The sequence below is a fragment of the Podarcis tiliguerta genome (genome assembly GCF_965153285.1).
Source record: "Podarcis tiliguerta genome assembly, chromosome: 6".
In the NCBI taxonomy this organism is placed as follows: domain Eukaryota; kingdom Metazoa; phylum Chordata; class Lepidosauria; order Squamata; family Lacertidae; genus Podarcis; species Podarcis tiliguerta.
In genome coordinates, this window is record NC_139539.1 from 69,976,616 (window position 1) to 69,997,399 (window position 20,784).

Genomic DNA, 20,784 nt, shown 5'->3' on the forward strand with positions numbered 1-20,784 from the left:
CTTGAGCTGAATTGGTTTGAGAGCCACCAGTGGTTGACTCTTACTCCAAACTTGTTTCTCTAAATACCTCCAAGTGTAACAGAAGCTGGGGGCTAGGAGAGCATGCTTATATCCTTCCTTGGAAGAACGGCCTTGCAAAGTCTGCCATTCACACCCTGAACCAGTGTTTCCCAAACTTGCATCTCCAGCTGTTTTTGGACAACGATTCCCATCATCCCTGACCGCTGGTCTTGCTAGCTAGGGATAATAATAATAATAATAATAATAATAATAATAATAATAATAATAATTTATTTGTACCCTGCCCATCTGGCTGGGTTTCCCCAACCACTCTGGGCGGCTCCCAATAGAATATTAAAAACATAAGACATCAAACATTAAAAACTTCCCTGAACAGGGCTGCCTTCAGATGTTTTCTAAAAGTCAGGTAGTTGTTTATTTCCTTCACATCAGATGGGAGGGCGTTCCACAGGGCAGGTGCCACTACTGAGAAGGCCCTGTGCCTGGTTCCCTGCAACCTCACTTCTTGCAGTGAGGGAACCGCCAGAAGGCCATCAGAGCTGGACCTCAGTGTCCAGGCTGAACGATGGGAGTGCAGACATTCCTTCAGGTATACTGGGATGATGGGAGTTTGGAAAACACTGCCCTAATTGCTGCCACCTCTCTTTGTCTTCACCCCTACAAGCCTCCAGACCGGAGGGAATTCCTGGGCTCTCAGGCAAATGGGGATAACCTCCAGTTTCCTCGACCCTCTCCAGGGTGAAAGAAATTTGCTTTTCTCTGCCAAAACCTCTCTCAGCTTCCTGTCTCTCCCAGAGAACAGAGCAGCCCATCTTATACTTCTGTAGCATGAACCATGTGACGTAGGCTCATGGTTCATTCTACAGTTCATGGTTCATGTGTTGGCAACAGTGCATGCAGACCCAACCGTCCCAAGCAAGGAAAGGGAAGAGATGATTTTGCATGGCTGCAAGGAGTAGCCTTCAGAAACCACATTTCCCCCCATTTCACAGTATTCCTTTAGTGCTATTAACAGTCCTGGTGAGATGGAAGTTAGACAATGCAGAATGTTAGCACCACCAATGTGTCTGGAAACCTTGCTCATGTCTGGTTCCTCCGTAGGCACAGTTAGATTTGTTGGTTGTGGTTCATCAGAGCTGTTAGCCTCTTGAAGATGCAATGTTTTAGTAGCACTTGTACAAGAAATAAATTTTCTCATCTTTCAGTTACAATATTATAGCCACCAGCCAAAAGATGCTGGCTGATACTCATGGAGCTATAAGCTATATAGCCCTGAGGCCTGCTAGCAGTTGTGTGTGTACACAAAATGACACTTGTCACCTACAAACTATGGTGATTTATTGCCTGGAAAATGGCTCTTCCTTGCGACACATGAAGCTGTTAAATAAGAAACAGTTGCGTGTATATATTGTGCAATAAAATGATCCCCGGGAATAGCTGAGTAGAAGGTTTATTTACATGAAAAGCCAACTCTCCTCCAGTTCAATAAAGGAACCCAGGAGCTTGTCATCTTGGAGTAATTTTAATAGCTGTGAACTTAGGCTTTGTCATAGAAAGTCTCGGTCTCTTGGGGGGTTGTACTAACGGGGTTTTTCCCTAACATCTAATTAAAGGAAATTTAATTGGGCAGGCAATACTATTTATACACCAAGAGTTATACTTACTGATTTAACCTAGGCCTGCAATTTTGTTTCTCAGTATTGTCTTACTGCCTTGAGATGGGTTAATTGCCGCTGGTTCCTTTTCTGACCTGGTTGTTTAATCTGCACGTAATTTCTTTCGATTTTTCAAAGCCTCGTTTAAGAGATTAAGTGCTTTTTCTTTCATTCTTCTCTCTTCCTTCCCGCTTCCCCCCGCTATACAGGTGCTGTTACATCTGAACTGTGTTTCAGCTTTTCCTAAAGCTTTGAAACAGCCCTGCTATGAAGCTGCAGTTATTCCTTTGCTCTTATAGTAGAACTGCTGGCTTCCTATTAGAGCTACTGACAGGTTTCCCATTACTGTTCTAGTAGTCACATGTGGCCCCCGGTGGCTGGTGTGGTGTAGTGGTTAAGAGCGGCAGTCTCGTAATCTGGTGAACCAGGTTCGCTTCCCCGCTCCTCCACATGCAGCTGCTGGGTGACCTTGGGCCAGTCACACTTCTCTGAAGTCTCTCAGCCCCACTCACCTCACAGAGTATTTGTTGTGGGGGAGGAAGGGAAAGGAGAATGTGAGCCGCTTTGAGACTCCTTCGGGTAGTGATAAAGCGGGATATCAAATCCAAACTCTTCTTCTTCTTCCTGTCCTGAGTTTCTAACACTGCCAACTTGAACTGCTTAGAAGAGTAGTGGCCTAAAGAAGCAACCCAAGGAATTGTAGCTTCTGTAGGATTCTGTTAGTTCCCTCGTATTCCCTTCTCCTCAAAACTACACTTCCCAGGGTGGTGAAGTACAGTTGTACCTTGGAAGCCATTCCGGAAGTCCGTTCGACTACCAAGGCACGGCTTCTGATTGGGCGCAGGAGCTTCCTGCAGCCAATCGGAAGCCCCGCCGGACGTTCGGCTTCCAAAAGAACATTTGCAAACTGGAACACTCACTTCCGGGTTTGCGGTGTTGGGGAGCCAAAACGTTTGACTGCTAAGGCGTTCGTCAACCAAGGTACGACTGTGTATGACTGTTATTGCAACTTCAGTCTGTTGGGTGGATATGCTCTTCAGAGAAAATGAAATGGTGACTCAAAGACTACTTAGGTGAAATAAAGGACAGTACAAGACGCCTTTTAAGAACTGAAGCACCAACTCCCCCAACATTCTCCCCTAGACTTCTTTATTTTAAGTGAAGTTTTTGGGGGCAGGGGGTTGAAGCGGAGTGTTTTGTTTGAAAACCTAGCTTTATGAACATTGCACAGACTCGGGCTTTAATCTCATTTTGGCTCTTGCACAAAATACGTTTTATTGCTCTTTCACCAGAGGGGATGAAGGTAAGTCTCCATCATATTCACGAGCCCTGCCAAGAACTACAGAAGGAGTTATGAAATGAAAAATACTTTCCAGCCTCCACAGGTTATTAACAGAAACTTACAGAATTTAATACGCCGAATTAATCTGGCTTGGTAAGCACTTAGACCTGCCAATCATAAAATAGTGTGTTTTTGTTTTGCCAAGGTATTCAAGCAAGTGTTTAAATCTAATGCTCTCTGCTGTATGCAAAATGCACCAGGGTGCATTGACTCAGTAAAATCGAGGGGCTCAGAGGCCTGTGAATGAAAGATCCTTGCAGAAAACTGATTTACAAGTCAAAATGTGGCTGGTACGTGTGCATTCCTTTTAAACTGAGAGATTCATCGTATACCTGAGAATTAAAATGGTAGCTTTGCTTTTTCATCATCTTAATGTCCACTCGTATTTACCTGAAAGCACATGACCTGTGTATATAGCATTATACCAGAACGTTCTGCATTTCAAATGATTAAGAATGGGAGGATTTAGTTAAAAGAAAGTAGGAAAGTGTGTGTGGGGGGGGGGAGTTTATGTAAAGCCATCTATTGAAAATAGGAAAAGGCACAAAACATGAAAAAATTGACACATGCGGTTAAGCCGCTAGCGCATGATAACCTCCTTTATTAAAGTCTTGCCCAACTTTTTTTCTAATAGAGGGAGAAACAGATTATAAATTCTTACAAATTAAATATAAACCTACAGTAAGGCAGGCCAAGAAGCAATTTGAGGAGCAAGTCAAGGCATTAACTTTACACCTTAAGGTGTTTCTACGATTACAATAGTTAGCCAAACAGAAGAATAAGCCTTGCTGAGGAACTTATTAGCTTTCCTTTTTTTTCCAAGAGAATTCTTACCTTACTAACCTTATTTGGAGGGGGGCAACCTTGTGGGTTAGCAACAAACAAACATGCTGATAGCATCTGGATTTTCAAGAAGCTCTTGACAAAAGTTAGTGAGTTTCTCTTTTAACCAATCACTTATTGATAAGGCAAGAGGCACATGAAAGGAAGAAATCAATGGAATCCACTAGAGATCTGTTTCGCTTATCGTGCATTATCTGGAACAAGGGGTATATGGTGAGGTAACAAAGTCCCCGCAAGGATGTTGAAAATCCATACAGATTCGAAGAGCTTCAGGACTCTCCAAACTGGGTAACCGGTCATTGTAAGTGTAGATGAGGCTTTGTGTGAACATCGGGACAAAAAGCAACACCCCCTAATGTCTTGCATACACTCAAGGTGTCCAATTTTACTGCAGTTACCCAGGAAATACATAATTTGAATTAGCTGGAGGAGTTTGGGCCAAACAGCAGGCTTATAAAACCTATGGATCTTAATCACCCACCTTGCCCAAATTTGCACACACGAAGAAACCAGGTGATGAACTGGACCGTAGAGCCATGCTTCTGGTTCTGCACCCAATGACATTTAGTTCCCCCTAGCTCGGCCTCTGACATCTATACATTGTGTGTGGTTTCTATTGGGGAAAACCTACACATGGCTTGTGTACCTATGCAACCACAATTCCAGGCTTTTCTCCAACTCACAGCTAACACATGCTTGGGGAAGTAACAGATGGTGCACTGGGAACATGGTGCTTAACCTGATCTCTCTCTGGCCAGGCCAATGGAGAGAAGAGGCAAGGTCAGTGCGGTGCAAACCTTCTGGCAGAACCAATTGGGAAGCTGGGGCAAACTGTTTTATCATGGATGGGACCAGCAGCACTGTTCCACAGCTCTTTTAAATCACATGGGCACATGTCAAGAGTGTTTACAAACAACGGGGGCTGCTTCTGTCCCTATAATTTACTCCCAGGGCATGTGAAAAGTAAAGAAGGCAGGTGTTTATGTTATTAAAGCTCCTCTTGCATTGCTGTTGGTAAAACCGAAGATAAGAGGATTACAGGGAGCTGTCAAGTATACCGCACCTTTGTCCTACATTCATAGTGGTTTCCAGAGAGATTTGCAAAGGATTCCCCACTCCAGAAAATTGTATTGTATTTCATGTTACTCGTTCCTCCCAGTTGTATAGGAGGCTAGTTGGGAGGGCATGAGAAATAGCCCCTTGTGCTTAGAATTGGTGCTTGTACGAATGTGATTGCGTTGAAATAGTCAAGTAACAACAAGGCACCTTTTCAGTACCATGAGTGTCAAAACTATTGGAGGCAACGTGTAATCTGGGCTTCCCTGTGAGTTTCTCTCTAGTCCGTAGAAAACCTGGAAATATCTGAACAGTGTGATCACAGCAACTCTTCCCAGTAGATCTTGCCCCAGTGAGACAGTTGCGGGGAATGAAAGTCCCTACCTTCCCACCACTCCCTATGGCTGCTCCCGCTGTTCCTTCCCCAGCATCCTAAGGCTCTGTCATCTTGTCTCTCTTTGCTCCACCCTCTTCATTACTCTGTGTGTTCTTGGAGACCAGTGGGGAGGGGAGCTGGTCGCAGCAGAAGGGGAAGACTCTCTGGATTCTTCAGCAGCCTGCCCCATCTCTGTCTACTGGCCCGCCTCCTCTCCTGCCTCTGATTCGTGACTGCTCTCTGCCACAACCTCTTCCTGCTCACTAAGCCCTGTTGCCTCTTCAGCTTCTGACTCTTCCTCCTCCCAGTCTGCTCCCTCTGACCACCCATTGTTGTCCCACCACCAACCCCCTGGCTCCGAGCCTTCTTCCCCTGGGGGTTCCCTTGGGGGTTCCCCAGCTGGCGCCTCGCACCACTCTGCATCAGCCAATCCATGACACTAATGGTTCCAGGCTGTCCTGCTCTCCCTACCCATTAGATGTGAGCAAAACTAGCATTTTTTAAATTTTTTTAAATAGAAGAACTAGATTGTATGGGGGAGGGAGGGAGCTTCCCCCACCTCCTTCTTTGCACTTGAGGAAGAGGCTTCCAAAAACTGATCTGACTAGTAGTTTTCTAACTAGCCATGCTTCTCTTAGCTTTCATGCTATATTTACATTTCTGTGGTCTGTGGTGGAGGGACGCAGGTGGCACTGTGGTCTAAACCAGTGAGTCTGTTAGACTTGCCAATCAGAAGGTCAGTGGTTCAAATCCCTGCGACGGGGTGAGCTCCCGTTGCTTGGTCCCAGCTCCTGCCAACCTAGCAGTTCGAAAGCACGCCCCAAAAGTGCAAATAGATAAATAGGTACCGCTCCAGTGGGAAGGTAAACGGCTTTTCCGTTCACTGCTCTGGTTTTGGTGTCCCATTGCACCAGAAGCAACTTAGTCATGCTGGCCGAATGACCCGGAAAAACTGCGGAGAAACTCCGGCTCCCTCGGCCTATAAAGTGAGATGAGCGCTGCAACCCCAGAGTCGTCTGCGACTGGACTTAACTGTCAGGGGTCCTTTACCTTTACCTTTTAGTCGGGGGGGGGGAGTGAATTGTCAAATTATACACACACACACAATTCCCCTGTGTCTTGTATGTAGTTAAAAACCTAAAATCTGTTCAAATGCATTTAACTAGAATAATTCTGAATTCCTTCCTCCACGTTGCCTTGCTTCCAGTTCCTCTTCCTGGCCACCGTAGCTGGGGAAATATTTTTATAGCCTTAGCAATCCTCTCTTTGGTGTGTTTACTCAGAAGTAAGTCCTGCCGAGCTCAATGGGATTTCAGACTTAAAACTGATGGTTGCCTAGGCAACTAGTTGTGAAATCTCCCCTACTGCTGGTCTTGCAGTTCACCTGATAGTACTTGCAGTCTCTCCTTTGGAGACCTGGTTTTCTCCGGTTCAAGCAGTGATGAATAAGCAGGCATCCTTTTTGCATTTAGTTAGATCATCTTGTAGTTGCAGGTCAACATATATGGTAGGTTTCTTTGTTTTAAAGGATGCTTATTATCTTCCAGAAGAACCCAAAGCCAGCTCTTCCTGTAAGAATTGGGGGCAGGGGGCAGTTTCCTAAAGTGTGGTTTTGTTTTACTTAGCTCTTCAAGACACGTAGGTGAAAATTGAAATCATACTGGGCTGTGTAATTACAAGCAAAAAAAATTAGATCTCTCCATAACACCCAAATTCTCATACTTGCATAGCTCATATCCGGTGAACATAATGAACAACAAAAGCCTGAAATCACCGAAAAGAGAGCTGCGCAAATGCTTTGAGAACTGCTCTTTGTGGAAAGAAATTAATTCTAAAACGTTGACTAATTTTTAATCGTTAAGAACCGCTTTTTAGCGACGTCCATTGTACCATCACGACTTGTCATGCCCCTTTTGCAGTACCATTTTCCCTTCAGGGAAAAAAAGGCTTTTATAAAGAAGAACTAAACGGCGTGGTGCGTCCTTCATTTGGTACGATTTTAATACTTTTGAGTTTGTTTATCAGTCAATGGGGGCAGAATCTTCAGATGAATAAACAAAATTGCCCAGGCTTGAGTAAATCCGTTTAGGGGTGCTATTCACAATGGGTAGAGAAAGGGTTGTGCGTGTTCCTTTTTCATTTCAGAAAGCAAGTGAATGAGGCTAACAATTTGTAGGTCTTGTGGCTAATCCCTGACCTAAGGGCCTTATTCCCCCTGCCCCTCAGAACAAAAACAGGGGGGGCTACCCAAGAACCCCCCCCCCCCCACTTTGGCAGTGGAGGATCATAGGAAAACAATATAAGCAGATACTGGACTGGGTTGAGCGGAGACTTTTGAACCACTTTAACGGGGATTCAACTCACTCCTTTCCCAGTCATTGGATGGATCATTTGAGCAAGGAGGGCACAATAACCCCCTCCTCTGCTGATCTACATGGGTTAGCTGAGGGTTGTGTGTGTGTGTAGTGGCTACACCCACTACTGGAGGGTTAGCCAAGGGTGAATATAGCCCTTTGGCCAACAGGAAAAGGTTAGCCACTCCCTGGTCTAATGGATTAAGTTTACATTCAAGAGTATAAAGCACAATTTGATCTGCCAGCAATGAATGACGGCTACTTTTTTCTTCCTTCTCGTTACAGGAATGTTTACCCTTGCAGAAGTTGCATCTCTTAATGACATTCAGCCAACGTACCGCATTCTGAAACCATGGTGGGACGTATTTATGGATTACCTAGCAGTTGTTATGCTGATGGTCGCCATTTTTGCTGGAACCATGCAGCTGACCAAAGATCAGGTGGTCTGTTTGCCCGTCCTGCAGTCGGCTGTCAACGCAAAGGTGCAGCCCAGCTCCCCGGCGAGTGCCAAAGCTACAAACGCTGTTCCGGAAGCCGAAACAACCGCAGCCCAAGACAAAGAAGCGCAGGGAGGAAGGGCCGTTTCTTTTGCACCTGTCGTCGCAACTGACATACCTCTCAGCAGCTCTACCTTTCCGCCGTTGCACTCCACTGTCGCCAGTCCGGAGGAGAAGAAGGAGCAAGCAGATCCCCTGGGCCGGAAAACTAACTTGGATTATCAGCAATATGTTTTCATTAACCAGATGTGCTACCACCTGGCTCTTCCTTGGTATTCAAAGTACTTTCCCTACTTAGCTCTTATACATACCATTATTTTAATGGTCAGCAGCAACTTCTGGTTCAAATACCCCAAAACTTGCTCGAAGATCGAGCACTTTGTTTCCATCCTGGGGAAGTGCTTTGAATCTCCGTGGACTACAAAGGCCTTGTCTGAGACGGCGTGTGAGGATTCTGAGGAGAATAAGCAGAGGTTGACCGGGGCCCAGTCTTTGCCCAAGCATGTGTCCACCAGTAGCGACGAAGGAAGTCCGAGCGCCAGCACCCCCATGATCAACAAGACGGGCTTCAAGTTTTCAGCGGAGAAGCCCGTCGTCGAGGTTCCCAGCATGACCATTTTGGACAAAAAAGATGGCGAGCAAGCCAAAGCTCTCTTCGAAAAAGTACGGAAATTCCGGGCGCACGTGGAGGACAGCGACTTGATATACAAGCTCTACGTCGTCCAGACGGTCATCAAAACTGTGAAGTTCATATTTATTCTCTGCTACACGGCAAACTTCGTCAACGAAATCAGCTTTGAGCACAGCTGCATGCCCAAAGTGGAGCACCTGACAGGCTACCAGGAGTTCGAATGCACACACAACATGGCTTACATGCTGAAAAAGCTGCTCATCAGTTACATTTCCCTCATTTGCGTCTACGGTTTCATCTGTTTGTACACACTCTTCTGGTTGTTCCGGTTACCCCTGAAGGAGTATTCCTTCGAGAAGGTTAGGGAAGAGAGCAGCTTCAGCGATATTCCAGATGTTAAGAATGACTTTGCGTTTCTCTTGCACATGGTGGACCAGTATGACCAGCTGTACTCCAAGCGGTTCGGTGTCTTCTTGTCAGAGGTGAGTGAAAACAAGCTGAGGGAAATAAGCCTGAACCACGAGTGGACTTTCGAAAAGCTGCGTCAGCATGTTTCCCGCAACGCCCAGGACAAGCAAGAACTCCATCTCTTCATGCTCTCAGGGGTCCCTGATGCCGTGTTTGATCTTACCGACTTGGACGTCCTGAAACTTGAGCTGATCCCTGAAGCTAAAATCCCGGCTAAGATCTCCCAGATGACGAACCTGCAAGAGCTACACCTCTACCACTGTCCCGCAAAGGTGGAACAAACAGCCTTCAGCTTCCTTCGCGACCACCTGAGGTGCCTGCACGTGAAGTTCACCGACGTGGCGGAAATCCCGGCTTGGGTGTACTTACTTAAAAACCTCCGGGAGTTGTACCTGATAGGCAACTTGAACTCTGAAAACAACAAAATGATTGGACTTGAATCTCTTAGGGAACTGAGGCACCTCAAAATTCTCTACGTGAAAAGCAACCTGACCAAAATCCCATCCAACATCACAGATGTGGCCCCACATCTAACCAAGCTCGTCATCCATAACGATGGCACCAAGCTCTTTGTGTTGAATAGCCTTAAGAAAATGATGAATGTAGCAGAGCTGGAATTGCAGAATTGCGACCTGGAGCGGATTCCGCACGCCATCTTCAGCCTCACCAACTTGCAGGAGCTGGATCTGAAGTCCAACAGCATACGCACAATCGAAGAAGTCATCAGCTTCCAACATTTGAAAAGACTGACTTGCCTGAAGTTGTGGCACAACAAAATAGTCATCATTCCTCCTTCCATTACCCACGTGAAAAACCTGGAGTCGCTTTACCTCTCCAACAATAAACTCGAATCCTTACCGGCTGCAGTGTTCAGTTTACAGAAGCTCAGATGCTTAGATGTGAGCTACAACTCTATTGCAGTGATTCCCCTGGAGGTAGGCCTTCTGCAGAACCTCCAGCACCTGCATATCACCGGAAACAAAGTAGACATTTTGCCAAAACAGCTGTTTAAGTGTACCAAGCTGAGGACTTTGAGCCTGGGGCAAAACTGCATCACCTCGATTCCGGAAAAGATTGGCCAGCTTTTGCAGCTAACACACCTAGAGCTGAAGGGGAACTGTTTAGACCGTCTCCCGGCTACGCTGGGTCTGTGTCGGCTTCTCAGGAAAAGTGGACTCATTGTAGAAGATCACCTCTTTGACACGTTGCCTTCAGAGGTCAAAGAAGCGTTGAACCAAGACACAAGCATTCCCTTTGCTAATGGGATCTGAACAGAGGTAGAACTCCCAAGTGACTAACGTAGATTATATTAAAAGTACACCTTGTTATAAAACCCTGTGTTGGGAATCCGGAACTCCTTTTTTGTAAGAAAGGACTGTTAACCAAGGGTGGTAGAAGCTTGTTTGGTGTTTGTAGTATTTTGAAACATCATTTCCAAATTTTTTGGAGGGGAAAGAGGAAGGGGCGGGGAGGAAAATCCTTAAACAATCTTGATTCTTCTTCTTTTTCCTTTAAAGATGTTTGTAACTTGGATGCTGCCGCTTTTGAATGTTTACAAACTGCTCGCCTGCTTAATGTACATGATTAAACTGGTGACCTTTTCTTACTATAAAAAAGCATTTAGTGGCTCAGTTCATTTTAGCGTTCTTTTAGAGACCACAGGTGCTATGTATTGCTGACGCTGATCTAGCAAGGAGAAACTGGACGTTCATTTAGTTGCGAATTGTCTGATGTGATCATCTGCCCTCTGCTATGTGGATGGGAATAGGGATTTCTACCTTTCTTGCAACGTGGATGGAAAATACACCACACCTATTTTTTTAACCTCGTGGTGGCATGCATGCATGTTGCATGTGGCTATCTTTTCTGGACCGCAAATTTTGTTTCCTTAATGTACAGCAAAGGGATGTTTCACATGCAATAGGTCCCAAATACACCCCCTGAATGCGATCATCATCTCCCACTAGAAAAGGCTGGGAATCTTCCGACAAAGAGCACGGGAGAATGCAAGGTTGGGTTGACTAGGGGGGTGCAATGCTATATCACGCTAGCCTCAGGCTGTGCCAAAGTACAGCATACCAAGGGCAAATGTTAGTGTCGAGCTATGCTAGAAAGAACACTTTGCCTAAACAGAGATCCATTGGCACAGACAACACCTCAAATCATGCCCTGAAGCTCTTACGTATGCAGCTGAAATAAAAATTGGAAGGCACCTCAATAGCAATGGAGTGTGAAGCATCAGCTCTGTTCCACAGAACAGTAGTTTTTAACAAAACAATTTCCCCAACATCACATTTTGGAGCTTCTACAGACTATGGTCTCGATGCCTGCCACCATCCGGGTCTGTTCCTTAATCATATTAGGCCTTCATATTAGAGCCAGTGTGGTGTAGTGGTTAAGAGCAGTAGATTCGTAATCTGGTGAACCGGGTTCGCGTCTCCGCTCCTCCACATGCAGCTGCTGGGTGACCTTGGGCCAGTCACGCTTCTCTGAAGTCTCTCAGCCCCACTCACCTCACAGAGTGTTTGTTGTTGGGGAGGAAGGGAAAGGAGAATGTTAGCCGCTTTGAGACTCCTTCAGGGAGTGATAAAGCGGGATATCAAATCCAAACTCTTCTCTTCTTCTCTTCTTCTTCTGCTCTTTTGACTAATTTAAACACCAATGGACTAATCGAAACCCGCTTAGCTAAAACAAATGGCTGGGAAAGCTGGGTTCAAGCTGAACGTAGCCTTAAAAACCCCCAAAAAACTACAACCCAGTAGTTGAGCCCCCACCCCTTTATTCAAGAATAATACGTTCAGCAGCCTAGTTTTAGAGAGTACATAAACAAAGAATTTGCACCATCATATTAAGTTTGCTTCCTCGACGGTGGTTGATCTTGTTACTGTTTATTCCAGGAAGACAAAATAATGGCAAATTCATCAGCTGAAAAAAAACCCCACTCTATAAAGCAGAACCGTTTTTCTGTGTCAAGCTGAGTTATATGGACGGACGGCTTGGCAGCAGGAAGATAGAATGATGTTGGGAAGAGTATGGGATGACCAATTCCTCTTCCAACAAAGCAAACACGAGCCTGGAAAGCAGGGTGGGGTAGAAGCTGGTAGGAGAGTTTTGAGGCGGGTGACAGTGCGTCAACATTGCACATTTATTTCTCTGTGCAAAGTTCCCAGCACTGCTATGCAATGAATTTAAAAAGTGGTCTGGTTTTGTTTTGTTTTTTAATTTATATATAGATATAAATTATCCTGTCTTACAGTATAAATACCTCCCAAGGGCAGCAAATACTAAATAGCTGCTAATTCTCTCATCCACACCCCACCCCAAAGATCACCCCACACAAAGATTACCTTCACTCTACACAATCCCCATCACAGCATACTACAACTGGAAGACAATGCAGTGACAATATTGTCAGAACTTCAGATTATTAAACTTGGTGGAGCCACATACTTGGTTTCTACACCCCCCCCCAAAAAAACCCACTTCACTAGTCAGTTTGCCATAAATACAATCTAGATCTGCAAATACCCAAAGGTCCAGTTGAACTCAGTAGGACTCCCCTGAATAGAGATTCATAGGGTTGCACTTTAAATCCTCTTGAGGCAAATGTTTCCCCCTCCAATTCCAAAGTATTCAAAGTGTGAGTTTTGATTCTTTGCACGTGACCATTTCTTTTTCTTGCATTGCTCAGTTGTCCTGGATAAATACCTAGGGCTGTTCTTCAAGGTATCGCTTCTGTTGCATTTTCTCCAGCACTCGTACCTCATTGTTATGTCAGCGAGTAAATATTCTCTCTCCTCCCCTTCCCCATTTCTATTACAATTGTGAGTGCTGCGTGGAATCTGGTGGTGTGAGTGCCACAAGCACCTATTGCTCAGTGCCAATGCCATCCCCTCTTAATGAGTGACCGCAATAACCAACACTGAACCACTATTATCATTATTATTAAATATTTATTTACTTATAGAGTGCTCCCTCACATCACTCAAGATCAGGAGTGCTCTTGTGACACCCCCTTATTTTTCTTCTTCTATTTAAGAGGTGTAGCGGGGGACCATCAGCAGGGCTCCCCTCATCCAGATCGGAATATTGTGTGTATTACTCCTGTTGTACGGGAGCTTCTGGAGGTACAGTACTAAAACGGGAAGGGAAGGGACTGGGCTGGGGGAGTGAATTAATTTCAAAACATCTGTTTTCATTTGGGACAAAACATCACTTAACCCCATCTGCATATAACTCTTCCCAAGACTGTATTTATTAATTTTGCCTTGTTGAACAATGAGTTTGTTACCAGAGGTGGTGCTAAGACTACTTTTGTTGAGTACACAGGTACTGCTGTCAGCGAGGGCGTCTTCCCAAATATCTGTACCAAACTCATCTACTGTTTGCATTCCATTTGCTCCCTGCTTCGTTGCTGGAAGAAAGAGGGAAACAATGTGCCCTAACATGATTTGAGAACATGCTCCGGAAGTAGGACCGATAATAAAAGTCCCCTTTCTTTGAAGCAGAATAGTTAAGAATCTGGCTCCAGAATGAAAGGAACTGGCAATCGCCTACTACCAAAAGGGAGGGTAAAAGTCATTCATGGAATTCTTGCTACAAAGGCCCCTCCTGTGGCCTTTGCGTAAGTGTAGAATATTAGCAACACAGGAGGGCTGGAAAACATACGGCACCACTCTGGTCCTTTTTGTATCGCACGCTGGACAAATAATCCGAATTGTTTCTTAAATAGTTTTTTTTATATTAAAAGTTATTTGTGTTAAATCCGAGGCTTACAAAATCTCCGCTGGGTTCATGACTCATTTGTGTGGCCTGCTTCCCCTCTGTACCAGGTGTGCTAACTAGCAGAAGAACACCCAGCTATGCACAGGGACAGGGGGTATTTTGTTAGAAAAGCCTTTAAATTATCTCTAATAATTTAACCTCCTTTTGTGTATGGGAGGGCTGTGTGGCAAGAACTCTGAGACTGCCTGGCGGTGAAATACGCTCAAGGAGTTGCTTTTCCACAAGCAGAAGGACTCCTTTCATTCGCACAAGAGAAAGATCTAGAAGAAACATCTGCTGGAGGAAGGATGGGCGGGGAGAGGCGATTTGGGCAGATTCCCGTTGTCACCTCCAAGACTCTTCCCGATAGAGTCGACTTCTACTAGCCATGGATGAAGATGGTACGGCTTCTGACTACCAGTTGCTGGAAACCACAGGAGTCAAGAGTGCTCTGGACTTCTGCTCTTCTGGCTTTCCCATGACCACAAAAGAATAGGGTGAGGGCCATGGACCGGATGCAGCCAGCTCCTCTTTTGTTCAGATACCTTCAATTCTCCAAATTTCCAGGACTCACAGGGGACAGCAGAGAGAAGGAGGAATCAGTTATAATGATCCCCAAACCCACTGCTTTCTTCCAGAAGGCGTATCCACTCTGAGATCCAGCTCCGAGGGCCTTCTGGCAGGTCCGTCATTGTGAGAAGTGAAGTTTCAGGTAACCAGGCAGAGGGACTTCTCAGCCCTGTTGAGGGAAGTTTCTAATGTTTGATGTCTCACTGTTTGATGAAGATGACAACGACAACAGCTGGGTGCTGGGTGCAATTAAATGCTACTTTTATGAAACTAACGGACCTCATTTTCTCATGCCCATAAATTTCCATGGGTCTACTGCTCTGCATATGACTACAATAGCATATAAGCCAGGAAGTCTGGATCAAACTTTTATTCTCTTATTGAAGCGTTTAGCAAAAGCCGGTGCATCTGCTGCTGGATTCTGTTACAGTCTCCAAAAGGAAAGCCTTGGCAAGTTTCTGAAAGGTTTGAAATGTCAATGCCTTGGAGACTTAAGGTTTGATCCAGACTGTTTTTGAGCTGTTGAAAGAAGAGGCAACCTTGAACGTACTTCAAGTCTAGACAAGATAGACACTTGGAAGTATGTCATTTAAAAACAACAACCCAAAACCACAATTACATATTGCCAGTACAGACACTTTTTAAACAGCCTGCAACCTAATGCTAAACCTATTTTGGGGGGAGTCTACCCACTGACTTCTGTGGGTTGTGCACCTGAATTGGACTGCACTATTACCGTATTTTTCGCTCCATAAGACACACTTTTTTCCTGAGCAGCGGGCAGGCTGCATGCACCGATCCCGCTTGCTCTCCTGGCTTCAGGGATAGCCCCGCAAAGCCTCCTGAGCGAAGAGGGAGGATCGGTCCCTCTTTGCTCAGGAGGCTTTGCGTTGCTTATTTCTTGTTTTCCTCCCCTAAAAACTAGGTGTGTCTTATGGTCCAGTGCATCTAATAGAGCGAAAAATACGGTAATCACTTTGCAACCCAGCTGGCATGGCCAGTTTTGTCATCCTTTGCTTCTAGAGGCATGTGAATATAGAAATCCAAGGCAACCTCATGATTGGAGGGTGCAAGGTATTCTGTGTTATAACCCACATCCCTCAGTCTGGGGCTAACGGTCATTGGGGAAGAGATGGCAGTGCCTTCGACAAGAGGAGAGGAAGTTTCTAACAGTAAAAAGTTGATGTGCAGAAGACTTGAGCAAGAAGGGATTCTTCATGCCATCAATCTCCATCTGCTCCATCTCTCTCTCTCTCTCTCTCTCTCTCTCTCTCTCTCTCTCTTTCTCTCTTTCTCTCTCTCAATAATCTGCTTAATTGAAAGTTTTAGCACCACTTATCCTAAAAGGGCAACTAATTGCTAAGCTGTTCTAAGGAGCACCAACTAGGCCAAGCAATAGTTCAGCAACTCACACATTCTGCACACAAAGCTGGAAGAATCCAGAACAAAAGCAACAATAAATACAATCCACTGAAAGGAGACATAGATTTGTTCATTTATTATTATTTTTTAAAGAGTTCATCTTGTATGAATGGGAGGATCGTCTGGGTGCAGGTCTCAGTTTTAAAACTGACTTTGCCAGGCTTGTAGAACGAAGTGCAGAGCAATGAAGGTTCAGCTAGGGATATCTAGGGTGGGGCCCCTATAGTTCCCCAAATGTTGTTGGACTCCAAACTGCAGACCTTCCAAGTGTTTCTGATTTGATCCCGGAATGTCACGCTTTTCCTTGAAAGGTAAAGGGACCCCTGACCATTAGGTCCAGTCATGACCAACTCTGGGGTTGCGGCGCTCATTTCGCTTTACTGGCCGAGGGAGCCGGCGTACAGCTTCCGGGTCATGTGGCCAGCATGACTAAGCCGCTTCTGGTGAACCAGAGCAGCGCATGGAAACGCCGTCTAAATTCCCGCCGGAGCGGTACCTATTTATCTACTTGCACTTTGACGTGCTTTCGAACTGCTAGGTTGGCAGGAGCAGGGACCGAGCAACGGGAGCTCACCCCATCGCGGGGATTCGAACCATTGACCTTCTGATTGGCAAGTCCTAGGCTCTGTGGTTTAACTCACAGCGCCAGCTGCATCCTTAGAACGCCCCTATTTTCATCAGAGAAATATTGGAGGGTTTGAAGTTCTGCAACCCCTGAGCCAATGAGATAAGTAACTCTACAACCTTTAGAAGACAACTGAAGGCAACCCTGTATGGGGAAGGTTTTATTTTGATGTTGAATGTTTTATTGTGTTTTTTATATATGTTGGAAGCTGCCCAGAGGGCTGGTGCAACCCAGTCAGATGGGTGGGGTATTAATAATAATAATAATAATAATAATAATAATAATGGAATAGGACGTCCCTGTTTTCATCGGAGAAACATTGGAGTGTATGGGATTAATGAGAGTTGGAGTCCAACAACATCTGGAATTGACACCCTTTCCATACTCTTGAGTTGGGACCATGCTTCTGCCCTCCTCTCTTCCTTTTTTACTGTATTACCTCTCTCTGGTTGTATGCCTTTATTTTTAAACTGTAAAACTGCCAGGAAAGCAATATATGAAGGCAGTCAGTAAATCAGACTGGCTGAGAGGAGGGATGTTTCGTTATTTCTAGAGAATGAGAAATGGAGCCCCCTGCAAGTAGGGGTTATTGAATGCCCATTGCCTATAAGCAGATCATCAACCTAGCAGGATGGCAAGTTTTTCCAGCAGTGTAAGAAACAACTAACGTCGATCTAAGTCATTGCGATCGACGGGATGAAACAAGAAAACATTAGAGAGGAAATAAACGGAACCATGGAAGGAGAGGGTGGGAAGTCAGTGAAGGAATGCTCTCTGGTTTTCTATCTATTATTTGTTATCTTCAAACAGTCGTTTTTCTTTCTTTTATTTTAACCTCATAGTTTCTTTTCTTTTTGCATTATATGTGTTCATATTTTGTGGAAATACAGTGGTACCTCAGGTTACAGACGCTTCAGGTTACAAAGTCCGCTAACCCAGAAATAGTACCTCGGGTTAAGAACTTTGCTTCAGGATGAGAACAGAAATCGGGCTCTGGCAGCGCGGCGGCAGCAGGAGGCCCCATTAGCTAAAGTGGTGTTTCAGGTTAAGAACAGTTTCAGGTTAAGAACGGACCTCCGGAACGAATTAAGTTCTTAACCCGAGGTACCACTGTATATCAGAAATGCAATTAAAGGGGGGGGGGAGATGCCCATTGCCTGCTTTTACTTGGCAAATACGTTCAACCCACAAAGGAATCGAGGAATCCACCTCAGGAAGCTTCATTGCAGCATGAGCACATGGCACCGGATCATTCTGGATCTTGCTGACTGTAATGTTTTATCCAATGCCAGCAATGTTAGGACAAGCTGGGAATGCATTTATGAGGGGCAAAAACCCCACACTTCTTTGCCAGTTACTATGCCAGCTGTTAATGAGAGAGCCGAATGCATGTATGTGGTTCTCTACTGCTTATGGCCACATTTCCTCCGCACAAACGTTTCCCTAGCAACCACAAAATAGTGGTGCCTGGGCTCACCCAGTCACAAAACAGTGGCAGATGCAGGCAGAGTTTAGCACAATCAGTTGGCAATTACGGGCATCACTTTCGACTGAGATCCAGGCCCTCTCGGAGGTCCAGAGAGGCCTGGGCCATTTCCAGCTTTTGAGGTACTTAGCCATAATAAAAAAATTAAATGACGGTGTGCGGAAACAAACTAAGACATTTGAAACCATTCAATAGGACACAACCTGTATCAATTTACCAAAAAAGTCTCTTCTTGTATCTCTTCTGAAACCTGCTAGAGTGCAGCATGCTCTGGTACGATGTGCAGAAAAACAAACTGTGAAACGTAACAAAAAATTAACTAATGTCTAAATTTGAGCTTGGGGCTCAGGCCCAATGGGGCCTTCTCTGATTGGCCCTTGCTGAGATCTAAACCATATTTGGAAATGGCTAAACTTGCCACAGTGTTTTCCTTGTGGCAAGGAGTTCCACAGCTCAGCTTTCCTCAAAGTACAGATGTTTGCTCTGGAGGTAATGTGACTCTCAACCTCTCTAACCTAGGCTGAATTTACTGATCCAGGGGCTTGAAGTGGTGAGATCTTTTTATTTCACATGAGTATTAAAGCCTGGGTCCTCCTTTCCAAAGCCCAGGAAGCTTTTGCCTGGCTTAGGGAGGGAGGTGTGATGCTTTGATTGGATCCAGGAGCCCTCATGCCACCTTCCCAAAGACTGCCCAGCTTTCTGAAAGAGGCAGCGGGGCTGTGGCCTTAATTGCTCCCCTACGAAAAATTTCACTACACACCACTGAAAGTCACTGTATATAGTTTTAAACCATTTCCTTCAGGCATGCGAGGCAATAGCTTCTCCAGCCCTTGCAAGTGCCGACACAGGAAGGGGAACTGGGTGGAATCTACACACATTTTAAAAACGCTGTGAAAATGCTTTTTTTAAAAAAATGTTTTGAAAGATATATTGAATTTGGCATAGCTCGCTGTCGCCATCTAGCGTCAAGTTTTCATCTTGCACTTTACAACACACTTGAAACCTTTCATTCGCAGCTGTGTAGCTGAGTCCCTGGAAGTGTAGTTAAATACATCAAAGCGATACTTCTGAGTTCAAAGCACTGCAGAGATGATTATGAAGACTCTAGCCGGCCTGGCATCACTTGGAGATGTTGAGTTATCAAACGCCTTCATTCCACAATTAAAAGACATGCCTGCTAGTACCTTTAAATGAGTGAATAAGCAAAGCTGTCGAGGCGTGCCTTTTCTATCCCCTTAGGCTTCTTTTTCTAACCGTTTGTAATACAGCTGCTACAGGGAACGTGAAACAAGCCTGAACGCATCGCACGGGAAGTGTCAAAAACGCTTGCAAGGTTTACCCATGGCAAACTTAGCACCTACCTGAGATGTGGAAGTTCTTTCGTGCCTGGCTTTCAAAATGCCTGTGGCATCTGCTGGACAGAAGCAACACAGACGTGGAGTGTGGCAGCTGCGGGGTTCAAAACAAATTCCATGTTGGGGATCCTCAGGGAAGGGACTGAAAATAAAAGCACAAGTAATGTGTTTGTGAGGGACATGGGTGGCGCTGTGGGTTAAACCACAGAGCCTAGGACTTGCCGATCAGAATGTTGGCGGTTCGAATCCCCGCAACGGGGTGAGCTCCCATTGCTCGGTCCCTGCTCCTGCCAACCTAGCAGTTCGAAAGCACGTCAAAGTGCAAATAGATAAATAGGCGGGAAGGTAAACGGCATTTCCGTGCGCTGCTCTGGTTCGCCAGAAGCGGCTTAGTCATGCTGGCCACACGACTTGGAAGCTGTGCGCCGACTCCCTTGGCCAATTAAACGAGATGAGCGCCGCAACCCCAGAATCGGTCACGACTGGACCTAATGGTCAGGGGTCCCTTTACCTTTACCTTTAATGTCTTTGTAGTGTCTGTGGCCAAACTTGGAATATAGGCAGAGGGCCGTTTCAGTAGTGGAACATCCTCCCCATTAGATGTCAAGGAAATAAACAACTATCACACACTATCACTGTCTCTCATGCCTTGTTACGCTGCCATTTTTACGGGGGTACACCATCGGTATTTATTACCCCTGCTATGCACAAATCTCCAAATGACTCCGAACTTCTGTGCCTAAAATCCCTGGTAGAGGACAAGGATCCTGATATCACGTGAAGGATAGCCAAATTCTGTGTGATTGCCATAAAACTTAGGGAACAAGCTGTGCTATCATCATGATTAAGGCCTTAAATTATAATTTTAGGTTATATGTTAGTGACTAAGTTTTAATTTATATATTTTTTAACTGTTGCTATATCTGTATTGTCCCTGTTATACCTAATTGCAAATTCAAATGTATCCCTATCGTGTTTTATGACTTCCTTGATATTGTATGTGGACTGGAACTGGTCCATAGCTGTCAACTTTTCCCTTTTCTTGTGAGGAATCCTATTCGGAATAAGAGAATTTCCCTTAAAAAAGGGGAAACGTTGACAGCTATGAACTGGTCTGTGACCAAAATAATAAATTCATTCATAAACAACTATCTGACTTTTAGAAGACACCTGAAGGGAGCCCTGTTTATAGAAGTTTTTAATGCTTGATATTTTATCGCTTTTCTATTTTCATTATGATTATTCTGTTGGGACCTGTGGACGGTTCTGGTTGCTGCAAAAGCGGGGCAGTCCTGGGGACAAGCACTGATTGGAAACGA

General features: G+C 45.1%; 2 protein-coding genes across 6 annotated transcripts in view; one reads left to right on the plus strand and one right to left on the minus strand.

Annotated features, from left to right (window-relative positions):
* Positions 1-10,859, plus strand: part of LRRC8D (leucine rich repeat containing 8 VRAC subunit D) — a 77,580-nt gene extending 66,721 nt beyond the window's left edge. For all 5 annotated transcript variants that reach the window (XM_083444867.1, XM_083444868.1, XM_083444865.1 and 2 more), the window contains exon 2: positions 7,933-10,859. In XM_083444867.1, the coding sequence (XP_083300993.1) occupies positions 7,935-10,514 (2,580 nt within the window). In that variant the 5' untranslated portion in view covers positions 7,933-7,934 and the 3' untranslated portion in view covers positions 10,515-10,859. The remainder of the gene's footprint in view (positions 1-7,932) is intronic.
* KYAT3 (kynurenine aminotransferase 3) overlaps positions 1-20,784 on the minus strand; it is a 341,165-nt gene that overhangs the window by 192,816 nt on the left and 127,565 nt on the right. The window lies entirely within an intron of this gene.